Source organism: Chelmon rostratus, chromosome 21, assembly GCF_017976325.1.
Source record: "Chelmon rostratus isolate fCheRos1 chromosome 21, fCheRos1.pri, whole genome shotgun sequence".
Taxonomy (NCBI): domain Eukaryota; kingdom Metazoa; phylum Chordata; class Actinopteri; order Chaetodontiformes; family Chaetodontidae; genus Chelmon; species Chelmon rostratus.
Window position 1 is genome coordinate 21,113,767 of NC_055678.1, and position 20,385 is coordinate 21,134,151.

General features: G+C 42.2%; 1 protein-coding gene across 1 annotated transcript in view; it reads right to left on the minus strand.

The window, feature by feature from the left end:
* ryr2a (ryanodine receptor 2a (cardiac)) overlaps positions 1–20,062 on the minus strand; it is a 112,069-nt gene extending 92,007 nt beyond the window's left edge. Inside the window, exons 1-7 of the mRNA XM_041963415.1 lie at positions 20,045–20,062; positions 18,336–18,455; positions 15,875–15,979; positions 9,670–9,690; positions 2,566–2,640; positions 2,018–2,096; positions 489–601 (exon numbers count right to left, since the gene is read on the minus strand). Of these exons, the coding sequence (XP_041819349.1) occupies positions 489–601; positions 2,018–2,096; positions 2,566–2,640; positions 9,670–9,690; positions 15,875–15,979; positions 18,336–18,455; positions 20,045–20,062 (531 nt within the window). The remainder of the gene's footprint in view (positions 1–488; positions 602–2,017; positions 2,097–2,565; positions 2,641–9,669; positions 9,691–15,874; positions 15,980–18,335; positions 18,456–20,044) is intronic.
* Positions 20,063–20,385: the final 323 nt, after the last annotated feature.

Below are 20,385 nucleotides of genomic sequence, written 5' to 3' on the forward strand. Positions count from 1 at the left end.
GGCTTCATCAGGGTCATCATACGACATTTTACAGAAACATTTTAAGTGTGAAAGAAAGCAGCTACTGGTATAATCACATACATGTGGAGTTCAGTATTTAATCATGTGATTTTAGTCCAATCAAATTCCTGAACTGCTGGAGAGGAAAAGGATGTGTCTAATGATGGATTTGGTCCTTAAGGCTCTGGAGAAGAAGGCACTAATGTGGCTCTTGAGTGTGGCATACTATGAAGCTCATCCATTGGTGCCTACCTGGATGTGAACATCCCATTGGCTGCCGTGTATATGTACCAGTTCATGATAAGACAGTTTTACTAAGAAGGAATGGAAGTGAGGGTGCGAAGGAAAGACAGTAAAATGGAAAGAAGAAGAGAGGAGTGAAGGAGTGAAGGAAAATAACAGGGCAAAGAAAGAAAGAAAGAAAGTGATAGTAATATTTGAGCCCGTCTCTCCTCACACATGTTCCCACACACACAGCTGCTACTGACCAAATATCTTTCAGAGGAGACGCTGACCAGGATGAGATCATCTCCCACTCTAACCTTCTCTCCCTCTGAACGCTGCTTCGATGCTGGATGGATGGTCCACCAGCACGCCTCGCCTACACACACACACACACACACACACACAGAGAGAGAGAGAGAGAGGAAGAAAACTCACGAAAAGCACACAACAGCTCAGGAAACAAAAGCTGAAATGTGTTCATGACTCACATAGCAACATAAAGTGCTCTGATACTACCTGCTGTATCACCTCGGCCTGTGTACCACTTTGTACCACTTTGGGAGCCTAGATTTGTCTTGCAGCTGTTCAGCTTGTACTGTAATTTGCATCATCTTTACAAAAGCAGGTCAAGAACAAGAGCAGGACAGACAGTGTACGCTGCAGTGGCTTATTGTCCTGACTTTGTTGTGTGAAGTGAAAACCACTGTGCAGAGGCAGCGGTCGCGGAGTCGGCCAGAAACAACCTGACGGTACTGTAACTCTGACGACAGCAGTCCAGAGCTGGATGTCAGAAATGAGGCGGACACAGTGAAGCAAAGTGCAGCTTGGGTTACCAAACTAGACCAGGATGAAGCTCAATTCAAGCTAATTTAAACATGAACCCAATCTGAGTTAGCTTGATTTTCTTGTTGAAGATGTGACATGATCATTATTGTTCAGTTCTTTCCTTCTGTGTTCATTAATGTAATGTGTTGAAACTGGTTAAGAAAACATGGGGTTGTGTTGGTAATATAAGTTATTATTTTATTTTTATATATTAACATTATTATTTATGTAATATATTTTTCTTATTTTCACCTTTCAGAGAGTTACACATGGATCAATCATGTTACAGTACACACACTGTCTGACAGTATGATAAATATTCTTTAGTGAAGCTACATCACCGCGCCACTGAGTGAAAGTTAAAATTGACCTGCCATATTTGGCAACTTAGGAAACTTCACTTCAGTTTAACTTCAACAGTTTCGAGCTGCATTCATCTCCAAGATGAATATGACACATACCTTTGTCATATCATATTACGCTCATATGGCTGGTGCTTTCGCAAGCACTTGTGCATTTACACACCAACAGACAAGGAGTAACATTAGCATTCATTTGAGTATGTTTGTGAAGATTTTCAGTGATCCAGGTCATGGTTATCCTAGGATTGTTGAATTGAATGCAATTGGACTTGGTTGTAGAAACCTGAAAAGTTTCGCCTCTCGTCCAAGAGAAGTCTTCAGCTCTGACTGACTGACTGGAGTCCCAGGTATTTAACCTCTGAGGGGTCGCTATCACGGTCTTGAAACCATTTGAGCCATTCATGCTCCTCACACAGCAGACCGTGGCTGCAGGGACTCCAGTGACTCTAACAACTGCTGTTACACAGTCAGCAGCACAAATGACCCACATGGTATCAATGACCTGGATAATGACCCCACAGAGGTTAAATACGTCCCTGCCAGTAAGCTGCCAAGTCAAGTTACCACTGATTCAACCCTCCTTGGACATATGTGTTTGCTCATACCTGTGGTATCTTCCTGCAGTCCAACATCAAAAGCCAGTTTGTCTGTGGATGAGCGGGAGGTGGACAGACAGCACAGGTACTAAACAGAGAAACACAACGAACTCCATCAATGCATCTGATCAAAAAGAGCATCTACCAACTCCAGTGCAGTACTTCTATATTGCCCAGTTTGATATGATTGAGTTCTCTGGGAACGGTCACATGATTTAAATTTTAGATGTGCTGGTCCTATGTGGACCCATATCCCAGTGATAAATGCCAAAATAACAGTCTTGTTTAGCAACCCAGGCACGAAAGGAAAAAGTGAAAAGCCATTATAAGTGCATGATCACCAAATGGGCTGTTTTCATTTCAAAATTAACAGTATGATTTAACAATATCAATAATCTAAATTATTTAAATTTCATTTATGCTGTCTGGCTAGTCTGCCAACATACAACACCTTTTATGTATAGTGGACTGCATGCATTTAACAATATTGTGTGTGTGTGTGTGTGTGTGTGTGTGTGTGTGTGTGTGTGTGTCTGTAAGTGAGTGTGTACACTGACCATTCCACTGTAGGAGTGTCGCAGCAGGACAGCATGTCCGTACAGTAAGGTGCGATGACCACCACCCTGGGCCGTCTGACACAGAGACATTGACAGGAGGGAGAGAAGATGAGCAGAGTTACATAAGACAGAAAGTCACGGAGAGGGACAAAACAGTGACAAACAGCTAAACAGAGATATCAACAGTACAGACAGAGAGAAACATATGCAGACAGGAAGAGAGAGGGAGAAGCCTGCTGGATCATGTCATTCTCCAAGCTTGCTTTATCTGCAAAGTAGTAGGAAAAAAATGTTACCTCAGAGTCTACAAGCTCTAATTTAAAACTGTAGAGTCATCCATCACTTCATCATAGTAGTTTTTAAAGGTACTCTGTTTAGAAGCTCAAATATCAATATATCACTGTCATATTAACATCCCTAGCTCATAGTATAATTACCATCACCCAGGATTGTCTAATGAAATAATCATCATGATTATGATTTGGCTTCCACAGTTAATTAAACCTGATCGGGTGCACTATTCACACTTTGTGTTTGGAGTGGCTGCTCTGGTGCATCAAATCAAACACTCCCCATTCACATGTAAACTGTATGGCCAATCACTGCTCTCTGCTTCCCGCACCGCAGCATTTTATAACAACTGCTTGCAAACTGCAAAAGTAATGACAAAACGTGGAAGTCCTTTTGATTTTGTTGCATGCCTTATGTACAGGTATGTGTTTAAACTGACCTTGACTGCGAATGACTTCAGATTTCTATACTGAACATCTGATGCAAGTTTGATTTATAGCTTTATTAGGTTCAGTGTAAAGCTCAAGGTGGTTTACTAGCGACTGAGAAATATGAAAGTAAACAAATGTTTCAGTGGAATAAAACGATTTTCTTTGAATGAGAAATTATGATAAATAATACTATCTCAGTGTTAAGCACAATAATTGCAGTTGTTATTTTTCTCACTATCATGCACCCCTGTTAAATGACCTAAATAATGTCGGTAGCAAAGTAAACCAGAGCTGCTGTTCCTCAAGGTTCAACCACATTGTCCATGAAACCCTTTGCTTCTTGCCCCTTCTCCCTCTCCCCAGCATTTCTAAGGTCTCTAGAGTGTGACCATTATAGTTGCATATATAAGTGAAACACTGAACAGTGACACCAAAATCTTTGATTGCAGCAGGAGTCTGCACCGCCAGGAGACTGTACCATGTAACTGGAGTCTTGCTTTCTGACTGACATTTGTCTTCTTAGCAAAAAGAGGTCTTATAATTTCTCTTGCTGCACTGCAGTCATTCTGCCCTCATCCTAGTGAACACACAGAGCTGCACAGGCCTCATAGAGCACAGCTGCTTCAGGTTCACACACATATTAATCAGTGTGTTTAAACAGCAGTTATGGGATGCATACTGGCTTGCACAGCCTTTTATGGAACTGGTAATCCTATAAATGCCTAAGATGTGTTAATATAATGCATACATTGTATTTGGCATATCAGTAGGCAATGCAGTCTTAGAAGCTCATATTGATTAAATATTAAAAATGTACCTGCTAAAGAAAGAAGTTCTTTCTGTAGTTTCCTTACAGAGTAAGAACTATGTCAAGGTCAACTTAAGTTGATGTCAGTGATACAATATTGTTGCTTCCTTGACCAAGACAGTTATTTGTTTGTTCTGTTGATGACCTCCAGGCTGCAGACTTCATCCAAGAGATGGATGAGCTGACCAGTACCATGGCAGGGTTCATGTGCTCACCATGAGGAGCATGTTACATCACACACCTGAGTGACACACAACGATGGAGGGTGGGAGTGAAACTGGACCTCCCAGGTTCTGTTCTAGAAGTAAGACAACCTCATTCAAAATCACATTAAAATTTACAGCACCGCCAAAAATCCAGTCTTGAAACATAACCTGACTCAACAGTATGCTGTGTGTTTCACTCCATTTGTACCTTGTGATGGTAAATTTTCATGAGAGTTGTAATTTTTGGTATGCTGACAAATGAATCACTGTTTAATTTTGTTAAAACCTTTCTCTCCTTTCTGCTTTTGAACCCCACCTGTCCATGGGAAAAAGTGGCTGCAGCATTTGAAAACTTCATAATTTAATTAAAAAGATAAAATATGATGCAAGAAACATGCAACGCTTTTGCATTATGCAGGGGAAGGTGTCCAGGATCTTTAATGTGCTCCCCAACACCACGGAAGTATAAATGTGCAAAAAGAAAAAAAAAAAAAAGGATCAGTACTTTTCTCCTAAAATCAACACAGCCTCTGCAACCTCTAAATTCAGCCAAGCTAAATAATTAGCAGGGGAAGCACTTGACTCCTATCGCACAAGGCTGCAGCAATTAGCAGCAACCTGTGGCTTTCCTGATGCTGAAAGAGAGACGTAAACTATGATTATTCAGACATGCACATGCAAGAAACTGTGGTGTCAGGCACTACAGATATCAGAGATGATGTTGACTGCGTTCCTCTCATTCGACAGAATAATAGCACTTGCTTTATTCTTTACTGGATCCTCATTGGCTTCTGTAAACTAATGGCTAGTATTCCTGGTGTCCTCATTGACAACAACAAACAATACAAATCCTACTGTATCAGTAAGACCTAAAAATGCAGTACAAGCTAAGCCTAAAGATCACAAAATGAATTGACTCTACACATTAATCAACCAACAACAGGAAACCACTTGCTGAGATTCAAGTTTCAGAAATGGACCAGACACAACAAAGTGCAGCTCAAGGAAATCCTGTTCTGGCTATTGATATGGGAAAATGGAACTATAAAGAAAAGGTGCTACAACTGCTCTGGTACCTTCCCTCATTATGAAAACAAGGAAATTTTGGACCAGAAGGTCGGCATGAAGTGCATTATGTACACACCAGTGGAAAGAGTGGCATCACATTGCAAGCAACAAGTAATTCAGAAACAGAGTCTCCTAAGGAATATCTACACAGGCAGCCAACCAAAAGCAACTTTCCCACATGCAAAGATGCTGATCTGCAATATAAAAATGATGCTTATACAGGGGCAACTGTGAACATCACTGATGAAACAACCTATCAGAGGCTGCAATTTAGTACCTCGCTCACCAAATGTACAGTCACCATCTTTTCTTCTGGTTCACGCAAAAATTCCCCTTGTTGGTAGAATCCAAGTGGTGGGTCACAAATTCAACATTCCAGCTACAACAAAGTAATAGCAGTTTACTTGGCTATGACACTGACAGTCAACTGATACTAACCAAAGTTGCCAATACATTTCATATTCACTTTCATGACATTCAGAGAACTTTATTCACTTCCACAACAGCCAGCGCAGCCCACAACAACCTCAAGCCAGACAGAAGTGAATGCAGTAGATGATCACCTGACTGAGTATGCTGACCTCTTTCATGGGGTGAGCAAATTGAATGAATTTCAAATCAAGCTGCATATAAGGAAAGATGTTCCCCCAGCGTGAGATTGCAGGCGGATCGGTGCAGCGGCTGCAGTAATGCGGTCGTTGTACCGGTCTGTTGTGGTGAAGAAGAAGCTGAGCCGAAGGGCAAAGCTCTCGATTTACCAGTCAGTCAATGTTCCTACCCTCACCTATGGTCATGAACTTTGGGTCATGACCGAAAGAACAAAATCTCGGATACAAGCGGCTGAAATGAGTTTTCCTCCGCAGGGTGCAAGGGGCGCTCCCTTAGAGATAGGATGAGGAGCTCTGTCACTCGGGAGGAGCTCAGAGTAGAGCCGCTGCTCCTCCACACCGAGAGGAGCCAGCTGAGGTGGCTCGGGCATCTTTTTTGGATGCCTCCTGGACGCCTTCCTGGGAGGGTGTTCCGGGCATGCCCCACCGGGAAGAGGCCCAGCGAAGACCCAGGACACGCTGGAGGGACTATGTCGCTCGGCTGGCCTGGGAACGCCTCGGGGTCCCCCCGGAAGAGCTGGAGGAAGTGTCTGGGGAGAGGGAAGTCTGGGCATCCCTGCTAAGACTGCTGCCCCTGCGACCCAGCCCCGGATAAATGGAAGAAAATGGATAGATGGATGTTCCCCCAGTCACACAACCTCGCTGAAGAGTACGGTTTCGTGTAAGGAAGCGAACTGAGCCTGAACTGCAACATCTAGAGGACCTTGACATCACTGAGAAGGTGGATGGTCTCATGGTTACTCCAATTGTTCCTGTTCGGAAGCCAACCACCCAGAACCAGTGCGCATTTGTATGGATATGAGGCCATCAAAAGAGACAGACATCTCACACCAAGATGATGTGATACAATCACTCAATGAAGGCAGATTTTTCTCAAAGCTGGAATGTGGAAAAGACTGCTCATTCAACTTGGACAACAGAGCACTCAGGGTATCTTAATAAGATACACAACTTTGACCCACACAAACGACTGAGATGAAAGTTGATGCAAGTCCAGTAGGTCTTGAGGTTGCACTGGCACAAAGAAACAGCCCAAATGAACCAGCTACAGTGATTAGTTATGCAAGTGAACTGAACAAAAATATTCACAAACAGAATGCCATTGTGTGGGGTCTGCAAACATATTCAGATTTATTTTTAAAGAGCACCCTTTAACCTTGTCAGTGTTCACAATCTCAAATCCAAGCCACCTGCTTGCATAGAACACTGGAGTTTACATCTGCAGCCATGAAAATACACAGTGCCTTACAAGTCTGGTAAAGACAGCCCAGTTGACTATATGTGACACCAACCTACACAAATATCACATATGTCTCAGGATGCTTTTAACAATGAAGTCATTCAACTAATCAAAGGCAGCTCATGTCTTTGAAACTGCCTGAAAGAATTATGCTAATGGAGAGAGATATTGCTGCTCTAATGTCATTCAAGAAAGAATGAACTGACTGAAACTGATGACACTATGCTGCAGGGAAAAGCAATTGTTGCCCCCCATTCTTTACAAATCAGGGCAATACTGCTAGCAAACGAAGACCACCAGGGGGTGATCAAAACTAAGAACTTGATGAGAGGGAAAGTCTGGTTCACTGGCATTGTCAGACAAGTAGAAACCATGATATCTGGCTGCATCCCATGTCAGGCTATCAAACCAAGTCACACACAAGAACCTGTCTGCATGTCTGAGCAGTCATTGTCATTGTTCTGTGGTTCATTCCCCTTTAGTGATTACATTTTGGTGGTCACTGATGAATACTTCAGGTATCCAGAGGTAGAGATTCCACACCAGTCAAAGCCAGAATTCACAAAACCTGACAAAATATTCTCTACATTGAGAACTCCACTTGAGCTTAAAACAGACAATGGTTCACCTTCCATAGCTCAGAATATGTAGACTTTGAAAACGACTTGAGTTTTAGAGACAGGAAGATAGCGCAACTGTGGTCTTATTTCAATACAGATGCCAAACATTATCATAAGTGCTTCCCACGTTGAAGGTCATCCACAGAAACAGACTCTGTAAACGTTCTGATGCAACTACCATGCCACACCTCACTGCTGGAGTGGAATGGCTCCTGCTGATGTGGTGTTTGGTTGGCCTCTCAGTATGAGGTTGCCTGAATCTCCCTCCTTTCCACTCTTAGACTGATGAAAAGCTATACCAAGCAGATACAGTGGCGAAGAACAGGATGAAACATAATGCTTTGGAAAGTGGTCTACACAGTCCTGTATCGTCAAAAGAAGGAAGGGAAACTATACTGTGTCTACAATCCCTACAAGCTGATCACTGTCAAAGGTTCCAAGGTGACAGCCAAACACAACGAAACTCATCCCACTACCAGTGTTTGATCACCACCTTCAGTCATGTTACTTGAAAATCATGAACAGCAGACAAAATGTCACAGAACAGACTGAACTGCTTCCTGAACAAACCCCTGAGCCCTCATCCCCTGGGCCCCCTGGGTCGCAGTCACCTGTTTGTAGAAACCCATTATTTTCCTACTTTCAGTGGGGACTAATCCAGTGCGCATTTATGGTAGTGAAGGAACATGCCACCCAGTGCAACAGTGTGGCTCACTGATATGTTTTTAATACATTTTTGGAAAACAATCTAGCTCTATGGACAATGCCCCCCCCTTCAGACAAAACTAAGACAACACCTCAATATAACCTAATGTCAGAGTATATATAAACTATTATAGAGACTTAATAAAAGTAGGAGTGTGTGCATGTGTGTGATTTTCTGCGTGCATGTGTTATTATCCATCTGGCGGTTCAGTCTCAGTCTCAATGAATTCATTAAGCCTTGTACTATAATCCACAGTTTGTCCTGCCAACAAGAATACTGTAAATTTTCCGAAAACCACTGCATCTCTTCAACCTTCTGTCTGTTTGTGTTCCATTCAGGCTTCTCTGCGCTGGACCATGGTCATCCTGGGACTGCTCTCCCCCTTGGCTGTTGGTGCCTCATGGATCTGGATCCTCTTCCTCCAAGAGAGTCAGCGTCATCTCTTTCCTGTCCCCCCCTCTGTGTGTGTTTGTTATTTTCTTCTGTTGGTGTGTCCTCTTTCACCTCTCCATGATGGAGAGGAGGTTGTGTGGCTCAGGTCTGCTTGGCGCCACCTGAAGTTGCTCAGTGTATTGCTGGATCCATTCTTCAGATATGTTTGTGATCTGTCTATAATTTTTGTCATCCTGATTGTCCATAATTTCACTGTGTTGGTCTACTCTGTACACATAATAACTATCGCATGTGTGTCCGTCCTGGGAGAGGGATCCCTCCTCTGTTGCTCTTCCTTCCATTTCTTCCTTGTTCAAGGGTTTTAGGGACCTTTCCCGAATCTCAATCCAGTGTCTAAGGATAGAGAGTGGTGTGTGCTGTATGGATTGTTAAACTCCTTGAGGCTAATTGGTGGTTTGTCATATTGGGAGATTCAAATAAAATATACTTGACTTGACTTGGGTAAATGTGCAGAGCTTGCATATCTTTCAATACAGATATTCCACACCGATAAGGTCATATCTGAACTCTCCATTACCTCCAACATGTTGACTCTCAATAGATAACAAACACAAACGTGGATGGCAACTGGCAAGTGTTCACACTGTTGATGCTCACGACAGTGACTGTAATAATCAACAGAAGGACAGTGACAACCACGACAAACACAGACAGCGAGTGGAGGCACACCTACCCATATTTCCACATCTACATGCTGTGTGGAAATGAGAGAGAGGAGGAAAAAGTAAGTTGCTGCAGTCATTGTACAGACAACACATAAAAACACACACACCTATCAAACAGAAAAAACTGTTGGATGAGGAGGTTTTGACAACTTAGCGAATATATTCAGGGTTTTGTTCTTTAACTTCCTTTCATGTGAGGATCTGAAATATGAAATATAGTAATGAAATATGCTTATTTGCTTTGGTTGTGATGATAAGATCAGTATCAGTCTCATGTCTGTGTGTTGAGAACAGATCTGGAGTCTGGACCTGTTTAGCCTATCGTAGCATGCAGACTAAATCTGTAACCAAGAAGAAATGAATGACAAGGATAAAAAAGGTTAGCTGTTGCCCCTGCTTCTTTATGCTGACCACTTCCTGGCTCTGGCTCCATACTGACTGCACAGATATGAGCGAATGGTGTCGATCGTCCCATCTAAGTCTCAGCAAGAAGTCAAATAAGAGTATTTCCTAAAATGTCGCACTATTCCTATAAAAAGCCCAAATTTTACTTTATACTGTTTAGCTTTGCGTTAGAAAGTTAGCCAGGTGGATGGGTGCTGATCAGTAAAATTTGGTTTCATGCTAACAATGCTAACAAGCAATGACGAAATTGTCAACACAACTCTTCCTTAATTAACTCCATAAATAAAAATGGCTCTATATTCATATTAGCTAACGCAAAAAGAGCATTGCTTAATTAAAGAATAAAATGAAAAGGTCTTTTTATATATATGTCCATTTTTAGGGAAAAATGTGTGTCTAGTGAAGGATTCAGGAGAACTGTTTGTCCCACTCACATAAAAGCTGAGTAATCCTGCCTGTCCACTCCAATCAAGCTACCCTTCTCTTCCTAACCAATATCCCATCCCACGTTCAGACTACACAATATTTTTGTTGGTTAAGATGGTTACACAGTTATTACATTGTGCCGTAACTCAGGCAAGAAACATGGCAGACTACACGTATGTCCCGACCAATCATAGCTTGCCGTCTTTCACAATGTGCGTGATGTCACCGGAAAGGAGGTGAAAGGGACTGACACCTTGGAAAAATAATGTAGACAAACAATAGCTGTTTATGATACTGGCTGCCTTGTGTTCAGAAAAGCCTGCAAAAGAAAGAAAAATGATTGACCCTTCCTCCGTTTCACTCATGCCTCTTTCACTTCGCCATGGTTACAGCTGTGCACGGAAAAGCACTCTGTCCTCCTATTAGTGAATGTTTGGAACATGTAAAATTCTTTGTAGAGGGCAAAACAATTCTAACATGCTAGGCTTTTTGTTGGGATGTCATGGGTGTCCCAGATGTCAGTTGTAGTCCAATACAATACACTATACAGAATAAAATGATCTGTAATCACACCCGATGCTTGTTCCTAACACCTACAACTCTCTCAGGTTATGATCGGGCCTATCGTGTAGTGTGAACCTGGCATTAAACTTGTCAATAAGCCCTCCCTGTGTTTTTACTCTGATCTCACACTTAATCTTGTTAAATGAAGTGTGTGTAAATCATGTCATTGAAAAAAGCTCACATGAGGCTAAACATGAATGCTGCAGATCATTCAGAGTACAGGTTTATCTGCCTCTGACAGACTGGGTGTCAGAGTTTCTGTAGTTGACAGATGCATTTATTAGGAAGTTAAAGCTTATTTTTTCTCAGGGTGCACATTAAATAATCCAAAAGCTAACTTTATCAAGGATGAGATTAACACATTAATACATATGCATGTATCGCTGTATTTGGTGTACACAGACGGAGCTGATAATAGTCCTCTCTTTGGACTATTGTTTTCTCAAAATACCAGTGTCCCCTTTACTTAAATTTAAATAGCTGCTGTAGCAGGGTTTGTTTCTTAAATTACAAGTGAGACATGTACTCAACAATGCTTAATGTTCAACTTGTCACACCGTGGTGAGGTTTGTGTCGTCTTGTTTTTTTTTGTCTTGTCATTTCCTGTTTTATTTTGAAAAACTAACTCTCCTCTCGTTTCAGAGCACTTGCCCTTCCTCATTGGTCACCGGTGTGTCCGCCCTGATTACCCATTGTCTCCACCTGTTCCCCATTACCGTCCACATGCTTAAATAGTCTGCTTCTCCCTTGATATAATGTATAACTGCCTTGTAAATTATGGCTGCACTCCATTTAGTTGTGCTGGCATGTCACTCACTATGCAATGTGAAGGGAGGGAAGTGCTGCCTCGTATGACACCTGTACAGGTATGGCATTGTTTGTCTATCAGCTAATAATCGAACAGCAGTGAGCAGTATTGTTTATGATGATACTGGTTACTGCAGAGCAGTTAATTTAAACCGGCATAAGCGGACAGTGCTGTTTTATGTGTCGAACAGAAATCACTAACAAGCAGCTCAAAGCAGCACTGTGCTGGCTGGGTTTGGAGCACACCCTATTGTATGCTTTATGTGTATAATATATGCAAAGCACGGAGCTGCAGAAGCTTCAGCTCACTTTTGGAATACGGCTGGCTTACAAATGAACAACACGCACACAGATTCCTCTAAAAAACACATTTACCTGAACTTTCCATAATACTCTCTGCATGTGTGGGTCATTCCTTTGATTGAATGTCTTTCTTACTATGCACATAAATCTTTCCCCTGACTTCAGCGCTGTCTGCCCCGTCATGCAGCAAGATTACAAAGAAAGAGTCTTTAACAGACACACACATATTTTTATGTTTGCATATGTACCGTTACCTCTCTACTTTGGTATATGCATAGAGTTGTGTGCACTAATGTGTTTTATACTTTCCGGTGCAAGAGGATATTAGTTTGAGTCCACTATAGACCACAGTAAATATCCACTATGACTGAACATAGTGCTTGCTCAAAACTCTGTACTATGTACATCTCTCTTTGTGAGAACCAATTTGAGCTTTCAGCCTTGGGAGTGATGGCGTTTCATGAAAGCGTGGACATTTTGGCTGCTCCTCACTTTCAGACAGGCCTTCAAAGGACTGTTTGAAGGTTCAGACTTGGATTTAAGGGTTAGGCTAGAATTAGGTTAGGTTAAGGGAAAGGGCTGGGGAATGCATTACATCAGTGTGGGTCCTCATAAGTATAGAAGTACAAACATTTGTGTGTGTGTGTGTGTGTGTGTGTGTGTGTGTGTGTGTGTGTGTGTGTGTGTGAGTGTGTGCGTGTGTGTGTGTCACTGTGTCTCATGGCTCTGGTCTTGATGCCTGCTGACAGTGAGAAAGGAGAAATTAATAACCCTCCCCTCACTTCATTAAAAAAACTGCAAGTCACGATGAAATTAGACTGACTCCCATCTCTTTTAGATCCTCCTCCACCACAACTTGCTACATCCAGCTACATCTGCACTGCGGTTCTGTGTAGTTTTTCTTAAACTGGACATGATTAAAGCTGCTCAAACAATTCAGATAATATATGATATCAATGAATGCTGCAGTTCTCATCGTTAATTATGCATATGTGAAATCAAAAACCCTGTGGCTGAAATTTACCCTCACAATTCTTCTATTTACCCTATTAATGACAAACAAAGGCAAACCCATAAACCTTATTAGACTCAGTGCTGAATTGATTACTTGATTGATTGACTGCTATAACATTGGTTGTATAGGTAGCCCAATCAAAGATAACCTTGATGACATCATCAGGGTTATTTTCACATACTTGACAGAGCTCCTTCACAGAAGACCTGTTTCCTACAGTTAGGTCTAAGATGATTTTTATTGCCTTCAAAAAGATGATCATCAGCGCAGTTATTGCAACAGGTGAGGCGTGAGTGAAAACAGACAAAGCATTTCATTTTGATGTAAATCAGCAGATTGAAGAGTCTGTTTTGGAATATGTTCAGTTTTTCCATGAGCGAGGTGATGTTTTGAGCTCTGCTCTCTGGCTCTGCAGTTTATACAGAGCTCATAATCAAAAATCCAATCAGTCCAATCCTGATCCTGATCCAATCCAATCCTGAGCTTTGGCTTTGTTTTAATTTTTGGTCAGTTTGAGCATGTTGTTTTAAAGTTTCGGCTAATCCTTCATCACAGAAGCACTGCTACTGTAAAAAGCATTTTTACCAACTGGTAAAAATCTCTATTTAAACTAGCACTGATATGTCCACTCACACACAGCCTTTTTGCTGTGTCTGTTGGTCCGTCTTTTTAACCCTATAATGCCGTGGGTATCATATTTGGTAGATCAAAGAACTACACTAATAAAACATAGCTGAATAAAAAATGAGAGATTCAGATATCACAAAAAACAAATGGCTAGAATACAATGAATAAAGAAAAAATAAAACATACCCATACAAACCCACAAAAACAATGAAAGAAAAAATGCATAATAGTTGATTTTAGGGGTGCACGATAGTTATCGGGCCAATAACAGGAAATTATGACGTCATTCCGATAAGTCCGATATCATGACGAACAGCCCCGATAACAGATATGTTTTTGTCAGCACGGCAGTGCCTCGCTCCCACTATGAGACCCGAATGGCCTGCAGTGAATGCTGCGTTCATGTGACGTTGGCATAATCAGAAAAACTCTTTGTCACAGGGACAAATCAAGAATACCTCTTCATGCCAGAAAACAACTCGATGACTCGGTCATAATTTTGGTAGTTGCTGACTTGAATTAACATTTGCAGCATTTTTACACATGTTACACATAAGGAATAGAAACATAAAAGGCCGGCCGAAATAACGACTACCAAACGAGGGAACGGGGGAATGTACGTTACACCTTGAATGCAGCATGCGGCACAGTGTGCTTACGAAAACAGAGTTCAGACCTCTTCAAAGTTTCCGAAGAATACTGTTTGCTGTTTATTCATAACAAATGTTCCAAGCGAGTTCCACGAGGAGGGAGAAATTGCACGAGTTTTAATACTTCAAACCTGGTCAGCCACCTGTAACATAACCACCGCTTTGACGGAGTTTGGAAAGCATATGAGGACGCCCGGGCTGCTAAAGACGCTAACGTTAGCAAGCCAGCCGCAAAAAAGCCACCGGGATTGACACTCGTCGGCGAGGCTTTCGAAAAACCCAAGAAATTTGCCAAAGATGACCCACGGGCTGAGGTTATTGAAGATTTAATCATGGACATGATGCCGCTTGCCTTACTATGGATTGCCCTTCTTCAGTTTGTTTACATAGATAAGTCTAAGTAAGGGATCATGTATCTTTCTTCAGAATGACATAGAAGCCTGACGTGAAGCGGTGGGGTTTATTTCTCCATAGGAACCTGCTCACTATACGTTATCCTGCTTAGAACACGGCTTACTACTAAAGCATTCAATAATGTGACATAAAATAGTGATTAAAACACATTTTATTGATTTAAAATGAGCCTACTCTCGTCTGTCACATCTCTCACTGCGCAGCGGCTCTGAAAGTAAACACATACGTTGCGTAGCAACCGCCTCTCACTGTGCGCCGCTGTTTTTGGTTTTGTTTGTGGTATTGATGACATGATGTTAGGTATATGTCTGTGTTATTGGTTATCAGTTATCGGTATTGGCCTTTAGGAGCTGAAAGTTATCGGTTATCGGTATTGGTTTTAAAAAACAGCTACCGTGCATCCCTAGTTGATTTGCAGTTAGATGTATGTTCCAGTTACATGTGGCATAAAAATATATCTGCTGCAGAGATCATTGCAGTTATAAATCTAATGTGAAAATGATATAATCAGCTGTATAAAAGTACCGGTGAGAGTATGATGTTGTCTTCTTGTTTGGGAGAAGAGATAACTGATCACAGTCAAACAAAGTCAAATTAAGCTGTAATTAAAGTACTCAGTGAAGGACAACAGCTGCATGAAGGTGATCTGACCAGCAGTCTAATGTGCCTGTTGAGGAACAGTTTGGAACCACAATGTTGATAATGTGTAATGAAATCAATTTCTTGATGGAAACTGATCAGCAGCCTCCTGTCTTGCTGCTTTGAGTTGCTTATTATGCTAACAAGGACCCACCTGACATCAGGCAGAGTGCAGATGACTTTCGCCAAGAATGAACAGATCAATAAAAGGACTCTCTCTGCTTGTTTGTCAACTCTGTGTTTCATCAGGCCGGCGTCTCAGCCAAAGAAAGCCCTGATCTCAGAACAACATACCGTGCATTCATTCGCCCCCCCCCCTCCCCTGTTGTGTGTGTTTCAATGTGTGTGTCTCTTCACACTCACCCCCTCGGCCTTCTCCTCGGTGTTGGCCAGCATCTCCTGAAGGGCTCGTACCGACAGGGACTGCTCCAACACAAAGGTGCAGATGGACAGATCTGGGGGCACATTCTGAAAAAACAGGAACATACGTTCGATAGTTTATTGATGTTGACTTCACTTTGGCATGTTTAACACTAATACCAGACACACAACAACAAACTTTTATTTTGCTAAAAATGACAGACTTTTCTGAACGTCACAACTCCAGTCCACTTAAACTGATCCCTGAGATTCCTGAAATAAACTCTTTGATGGTTCTCATTGGTACAGACTAGTTCTGAATAATGACAAACTCCTGCATTTTAAACTCGCTGGTCATGTGTAGCTCTCACAGTCTGTGTGTGTCTATGTGTGTGTGTATCTTTGTTAAGTAATCCTCATAAGAATTAATGAAAAAGGTTAAGGTGACCTAATGTTATCATTAAAACAATACAGAGATGTGAAATTCAAATGAAATAGATGAGAAAGATATGAAAAGTGAGCAGACCTCGCTAAAAAACAGGCCCCAACAGTTTTCGTTGGGATTAAGCTGACCACAGTCAGTAAGTCCCTGGCACTCAGACAGGAAATAGCCACCCTCCTGGACAAGGACGCCATAGAAGGAGTAGATCTTCAGACACAGCATGGTGGGTTCTACTGAGCCTATTTCTGATTCCAAAAAACAGGGTGGGTTTTACACTATACTGGACTTGCAAAGGCAAATATGCATGTTGCTGTGACTGAGGAAGATGTTGGTTCACATTCATCGATTTGAAGGACACAGGATATTTTCATGTGCTGATAGTGCTACATTACAGGCAGTACTTGTGTTTTGCATTCAAAGGCAAGGTCTATCAGTTCAAGGTGCTCCTGTTCTGTCGTTCCCCAGCCCCACGGGTCATCACAAGGTGCATACAGGCAGTGCTGGCCCCAATGCAGGCCAACGATATGTAGGTCCTTCCATATTTGGAAGACCGGCTGGTCTGTGCTCTGGACCAGCTCTGGACAGCACAGAAAATGACAGAGCACATAAATGTGCTCATGCTTCGTGCCAAACAACTGGTGCTCCACACGTTCCTTCCATATTTGAGGGGCAGGCATGTTGTATCACCCACAACGAGTCTGCAGTCCACAGTGTCAATCGTCAAGGGGGTACCAGATTGACGCTGTAGCTCCAGGTGGCACAGCTGCTGCTCATATGGGCTGTCCTTTGCTTTGCCTGCCTCAGGGCCAGTTATCTGCCGGGGCCACAAAATGTGATGACAGACTTTCTCTACCACCAGAAACCTTCTTCAGGAAGGAAGTGGAGACTCCACATGGATGATCTGGCACACCCACGGCAAGACCACCTCCTCTATGCCTTCCAACTATTTCTGCTGATAGCCACAACACGACAGCAAGTAGTGCAGCAAGGCAACCACAGACTGTTGGTCGCCTCGAATTGGGCAGGGAGGCCCTGGTTCACAGGGGTGCACAGGCTTCTGTCGGGTGTTCCTTGGTGCCTGCCAAGGAGGCAGGACCTGCTCTATCAATATGATAACTGTATTTATAGGAAATCCTAATTCCACATGGCCACTGTGGTCTGTCTCTCAACAGGTGGCATGGTGATCACCCACTTGGGTGTACAGAAGATGCGGTTGCAGCTTTGACAGAATTTGTCACAGTTCTGACCTCTCTAACTTCTAACCAAGTTAGTTAGGCTTTGCTAGTATTGAAGCAGACTTGCATCTTGCTTGTTGCTTACATTAAGTACACACAAGATGGCAGATTATGGTGTACTACATGACCTGATTTTAACTGACTTCTATAGATGTGGCCCTTGATATGTGTGCCTTTTCTGAATTTCATTCTTAAACAACAGAAAAAATAACCATGTTTATTCAGTTCTAACAAAGCAGCCAAGTGACATGCATGGAAACAATAATCATACCTCCAGTATGGCTGCCAGAGGGCATCATGTCTACTGATTTCCCTTTGTTTTAAATCAATTCAGCCTGTGTGGCAGAATCGGTGTAGAACTGCACATATATGACAAATTAAAGGGAAAACCATAAACAAAACCTAAACAGAACCCATAAAACATACATGACCTATTAAAGTGTTGGTTCACCATGGACAGAGCGGCTTCAAGGCTCTTTGGCCTAGATTCTCTAAGTCTCTGCACTCTACTGGAGAGATGAACACAATCCTTCCAAAGCTTATTCGTTTGGTGTTTAGATGATGTTGGTGGACCGCTCTCCAACGTGTGGTGACTTTTCTCTGGACGAGGATCACATGCTAAACCCTTCACATCTGATGAGCCCTCGTTTTTGCATTGATGATGGAATTTGCATCATTCATTTGAAGGTCTCTGCTCATTGATTTGAGTTTTTCCTTCAATGTGTCATGTGACTGGCATTGTTGTTATTCATGTGACAAAAGGCAGTATAAGAGCTCGTATCAGTACCTTTGAGTTGGAGATGGATTCCAGGAAGCACAGTCGGTTTCCGAAGCCTTCAGCAGCCAGACAGAGTTTCTGTTGCTCCTTATGGATCGTGGCAGAGCACTGTAGAACCACCTCATCATCCTGCACACACAAACATGTAGTTACAAATCAAGACACTCACTGAAGCAGAGATTTTCTGTAGCTCATTGTAGGTGGTGGCTGAAAACTGCAGAGCACCATTTGCTCTAAAGCTGACAATTACAATCACACTCTTCCACACCCAGCCCTACACAGTTTAGCCGTATGGGCCATGGCACTACAACTTCCCACTGGGAAGAGGAATCAAAGTAAATGCATTCATACATAGAACACACAATTTGGTCAGCAGGATGCACCATTCATTTGTTTATGAAATTCATAATTTATGTCTGTGTGAATATACTGGAGTTGGTGAGTAAACTGACAAAATGCTTTCCTTTCAACGTAAGCAAAAATGTCTTGACTCCAACTACTCAAAGCCATGATTTTATAAAATGTTCCTGAGCCCATGTTGCATCCTTTACACAGTCATGTGTTCATAAAGTGGTGAACCTCGCTCTATCCTTGCTTGTGAACGACAGCCTCTCCAGGATGCTCCTTTCATACCCAATCATGGTACTATCAATTGTGATTGTTAGAGAGGCGACTGGCAAGTGACACAATCGGTAGGAGATTGGGATTATGACAATGGATTAGAGACATAGTATTAATACAGTTGTCAATGAAGCATGTCTCTCCACCTCTTGGGTGCACTTATTTTGGCAGATTTGTCCCTTTTCCCGGCGTGTGATACCCCATCCCTTTCTTCTTCTTCTTTTTCTCATGGTGAACCTCAATACCCTAACCCATATGTTTCCATAGCTTGGTTAAGGTTAGACAAACATTGTAGTTACCAGTGAATTAAATAAATGATAGAAAAACCCAGCCGGTTCATTTTCAACAAGACAGACCTCAGCTCATGCATTTTAATCAAGAGTAAGATTGACAGAGACAAGCACACAGTGACATTATAACAAAAACTAGCAATGTACATTCGTTTCGTCAATCAAGTCTAGTGCACACTAAAGCACAGTGTGTCCTAAAATATCATGTGGCTATGACAAGCTTCCTATCAGTCAGTCAGACACGAACAGCACTACAACATGTCCTTCATCTGAGTGTTACTATCAATTAAAAATCTGCAGCGGATCCTGCTGTAACTGAGATCTAATCAGCATACATATGTTTGACTGCTTAATGTCTGTCTACCCATACATGGTTACATGTACCAAAACCCCTGTAGAAACTACACAAGTGTGTGTCTTAGGGACATCTCCATTTTACATTAAATTCTACTACATTTCAGTCGTTCCTCTCTCTGTCACAGAGGGTGAGAGGTCACAGAGGTCACAGGTCAACCTTCAAGAGGGCGGGATTTACTGTATCTAATATGAGCATGAAGTAAAGAGTAAAGTGCGGTGCTGTCTGTTAACCCAAATGAACTGAACGAAACATCAAACTCAGTGCACAGTTGGTGACCTAAGAAGGGGACCAGAGAGGACCAGTCCAGCTAGGCAAGTGGAGCGACTTCAGGAAGCTAGTTGTTTATGTCTGGCCAGTATCCTTTGTTTTGCTGACAAATGAAGTTGTATATGTTGTATATGTATATATTGGCACAGCCATAAGACTTCCTAGACCTACCAATAAGTTACCAGTGCTGCCTGGTCCATGACAGTAGAAAATACTTATCAAAATGACCGAACTGTTAGTCATTTACATGTTAACTGGCATTTTTAAAACTAAGAAAGATGGACATCTTTCCCTCTAGAACCCATTCTTAAACACAGACTTCAGGCATAAGCATATCCCTTCGAGGGCTGTAACTATTGGAGTTTACTGTATGTGCAGTCGTGAAGGTTTTCCTTGCCGCCACTGTACACTGTACAGTTGCCTCTCTCAGGTGATCATGTACAATATATAACACTGTCAAGACCTGAGCTCCACTCCCAAAAGCCAGTATTTTCTTTGGCTGCTACCGGTGGAGCAAGTCTTA